The sequence below is a fragment of the Stomoxys calcitrans genome, chromosome 1 (assembly GCF_963082655.1).
Source record: "Stomoxys calcitrans chromosome 1, idStoCalc2.1, whole genome shotgun sequence".
Taxonomy (NCBI): Eukaryota; Metazoa; Arthropoda; class Insecta; order Diptera; family Muscidae; genus Stomoxys; species Stomoxys calcitrans.
The window spans coordinates 268,353,514-268,357,245 of NC_081552.1; the positions used below are offsets into that span (position 1 = coordinate 268,353,514).

Sequence of the window (3,732 nt, forward strand, 5' to 3'; positions counted from 1 at the left end):
TTTTTTGTTTGTTTTCATTTTGTTTTTATGTCATCAGCTGGTTTTTTGTCATCAGTTGTGAATGGCTATATATGGTTGCCAAATGTCATGTACTGAATTGCAGACCAGTTATGTGTTTGAGGCTCTTTACATTTAATAATTAATCGAAGGATTGCCAAGATATAATAATTTCAGGATTCACTGAATAAGGTTAAGCCAAGCGATCAGCCGATATACTTTTTTTTTTAATATTTGACAGTACTTGGCATTGAGGATGTCAACTTGTTCTCTTTTTACATTCATTCTTTGTTTACGTTTTCTCCTATATGATGACATTTTCAATCGTCAGATTTGACATCCTTAATGATGTTTATGGGGCCTATCCACTTTATGTTTTTACATGTGACCTAACCTTCTATTAGTGAATCCTGTAATAATTTATTGACAAAACAAAATATTGAGTGCACTATCTGTCAAAACCAGTGATTAGGCGACTCTGATCATGTGTATGTTACTAGATCGCGCCATTTTTCGTTGTTTGTGTGTGTATTATCTATACAATACACACGCACACAACCAAAACTCTTTGACAGATAGTGCACTTCACGAGAAAAAATTGTACTCAGCTGTTTACGGTACACTACCTGGTAATTATGTCATATATGGACACAAGATATATTCATGTACAGGTAGTGGCAGTTACCCAACAACAAAATATTGAGTGCACTTTCTGTCAAAATCAGTGATTAGTGCAACTCTGATTTTGAGTATGTTACTAGTTAGCGCCATTTTTCGTTGTTTTTGATGTGTTATGGTTCTAAACTATAATACACAGACACAACCAGAACTCTTTGACAGATAGTGCACTTCGCGAGAAAAATTATACTCTGCTGTTTACGGTACACTACCTGGTAATTATGTCATATATGGACATGAGCTTTAACATAGCCCCACAAAAACTAGTCTGAAGGCTTAAAATCGCACGATTTAGCGGCCAATTGACCGGTCCCGAATGTGAAATAAAATGTTCAAAAGACGCAGTGGAAGACAACATTGTAGCATTTATTCGTGAGATACCAGCCGAAATGTTGGAAAGAGTATGGTAAAATTGGACTAAGCAGATGGACCATTTGAGGCGCAGTCACGGTAAACATTTGCACGAAATAATCTTCAAACATTAAATTATATGGACCGTACTATCAATTCAAATAAAGAAGTCATGCATTCTTCTGGATTTTATGTGTTTTTTTTGCAAAACTTTCCTATAGCTCTTAAAAAATCGCCCTTTATAAGAACGCCAAAGGAAATGGGCGTTGTGTCCCCATGTCAGGGCCTTATTACCGCTATATGGGCGGTCTTTACGTCCAATTTCATTTTAGGCTATATGTCCGCGGTATCGGTGGTCATAACGCGCAAAATTGATTTTCGGCCTTATGGCCGTCGTAATATAAAATCAAGCATGGACGAATTTAACATATTTTGAACAAAAATGATAAACCAAATTATTGGGTTGCCCAAAAAGTAATTGCGGATTTTTCATATAGTCGGCGTTGACAAATTTTTTCACAGCTTGTGACTCTGTAATTGCATTCTTTCTTCTTTCAGTTATCAGCTGTTACTTTTAGCTTGCTTTAGAAAAAAAGAGTAAAAAAGTATATTTGATTAAAGTTCATTCTAAGTTTTATTAAAAATGCATTTATTGGGTTGCCCAAAAAGTAATTGCGGATTTTTATCAAATCAAATCAATCAAATATACTTTTTTACACTTTTTTTCTAAAGCAAGCTAAAAGTAACAGCTGATAACTGACAGAAGAATGAATGCAATTACAGAGTCACAAGCTGTGAAAAAATTTTTCAACGCCGACTATATGAAAAATCCGCAATTACTTTTTGGGCAACCCAATACTTTCTTTAAAAATACTCAATTACTTATTTGACTAATCTGAGTCATGGCGAAAGAATTAAAGGTGGTTTAATTTGTACAACAACCACAAATCATATGGGACAATTGCCATCAAGCTGATCCACCAACACACACAAAGAAATTTGTGTACATGTGTGTATACGTATGCAAGTGATAACATGTGTAGGGCATGCGGGGAAGATGATGAGACGTGTGAGCATTTCCTTTGTCATTGCCCGGTTTTCGCGTCCAACAGATACCGGTAGTTAGGTGGAGACACAATATCAGACATGAACCAACTTAGGGGAGTGGTATTGGAAATAATTAAGGATTTTGTAAGTAGCACGGAAAAAAAGTTCTTTTTAGAGGTTACTTTATAGTTTTTAGAGCGCACAACAAGCCGATTGCTGGCTTAGGTGTATGTCCATAGTGGCATGGGGCGGATTAATATCTGCACCCTCTTTTCAACCTAACCTAATATAGCTGCCATATAAGTCGGTCTCCCAATTTGACTTTCTGAGCCTCTGGAGGGCGCAATTATTACTCGAATTGTCTGCAATTTTGGAGGTGGTATTTTTCTATGACTTCTAATGTGGCTGCGTGACAAGTACGGTCTATAACGGTCAATAACTTGACAATGCGATCCATGGGAGAGGGTAAACAAGATTCGGCCCGGCCGAACTTTGCACGCTTTTACTTGTTTTAACTTAAAATAGGCCTCAGTCCGTCAAATTTCCCTGCACTTGTTTCAACTTTTCCAAAACGATCGATGTACATTTGAATTATTTGTAAAAAAAATTCAATTCGAATTAAAGAAGAAAAAAATAAGTGAAACAATTTTGCAAACTTTTTAAATTAAGGCATATGTCTACCTATTTTGAGTCCAAACAAGAGAAACAAAATTTAACAAAATGTATAAAAAATTTGTTCCACTTAATTCAACAAAAAGTCCAACGAAAAATCCGTATGAAGTGCGCACATTTATGGGTGAGCCACTACAAGCTCCACGTCCCGAGTGGCGATCTGAAAACTGCGGATCCGAGAGTATGTGCAGGGGGCTAAATCAAAATTCAGTCATTGGCAAAGTTTTGACATTGGAAGAAGAAGTACGAAAATTCCACCATAGACCTCAGCCAAATGCATTCGCCAGACGTGGCCACAGCAAGTGCAAAAAAGACGATTCCCTTCTAGCCTGTGTTGTGCCACAAAGAAGTCCAGAACATTTGAAACTTCACGCAAGATTGCGTGAAAACTATCTAAAAGCGCAAAGTGTTATGAGTGAATACTCGCATGCCCATGATATGAATGGCATTTATTCGCACCATTCAGCTGCGATCAAATTGGATAGCCCTCCTGGTGGTTCAGAGGACGATAATGAAGGCGATGGAGATAATGTTAACTGCCACCTGGAATTGGCAAGTCCAGAATGTAGTAGGGAAATGTTTTATGTGCCCACACCGAGAATTGTAAGTAGCCTTTGTTTATGTTTTCCCATTGTCCAGAAAATGTTGGTCTGAAATCATATTTGGGAGTAGAGTACACATTTCGAATCAGAATCAACCCAACGAACGTATAAGGACCAGGACAATATTGGACTCTAAAAAAAGAGTTTGGGAGTAGATTAGAAATGAGAATAAGGTTGGGCAATGTGAAATAGAAATGACGGGTATTTGGGATAAGAGTATTGGTTTAGTGTTAGTGAATGAATTTGTATTGTCCTTTTTGGGCATTCTCTAGGACATGGCTTTTTTGTATTGTTGGTTGGCATTATCTAGTTTCGGCAGTTCCAATTCTGAATCTGGCTGAAGGTCACATTGGATGCTTGTGGCTGATACAAAATTTTGTTTCGA

General features: G+C 37.2%; 1 protein-coding gene across 1 annotated transcript in view; it reads left to right on the plus strand.

Moving 5' to 3' along the window:
- The first annotated feature begins 2,682 nt into the window (after nt 1-2,682).
- Nucleotides 2,683-3,732, plus strand: part of LOC106090394 (uncharacterized) — a 52,811-nt gene continuing 51,761 nt past the window's right edge. Inside the window, exon 1 of the mRNA XM_013256563.2 lies at nt 2,683-3,348. Coding sequence (XP_013112017.2) covers nt 2,794-3,348 — 555 coding nt within the window. The 5' untranslated portion in view covers nt 2,683-2,793. The remainder of the gene's footprint in view (nt 3,349-3,732) is intronic.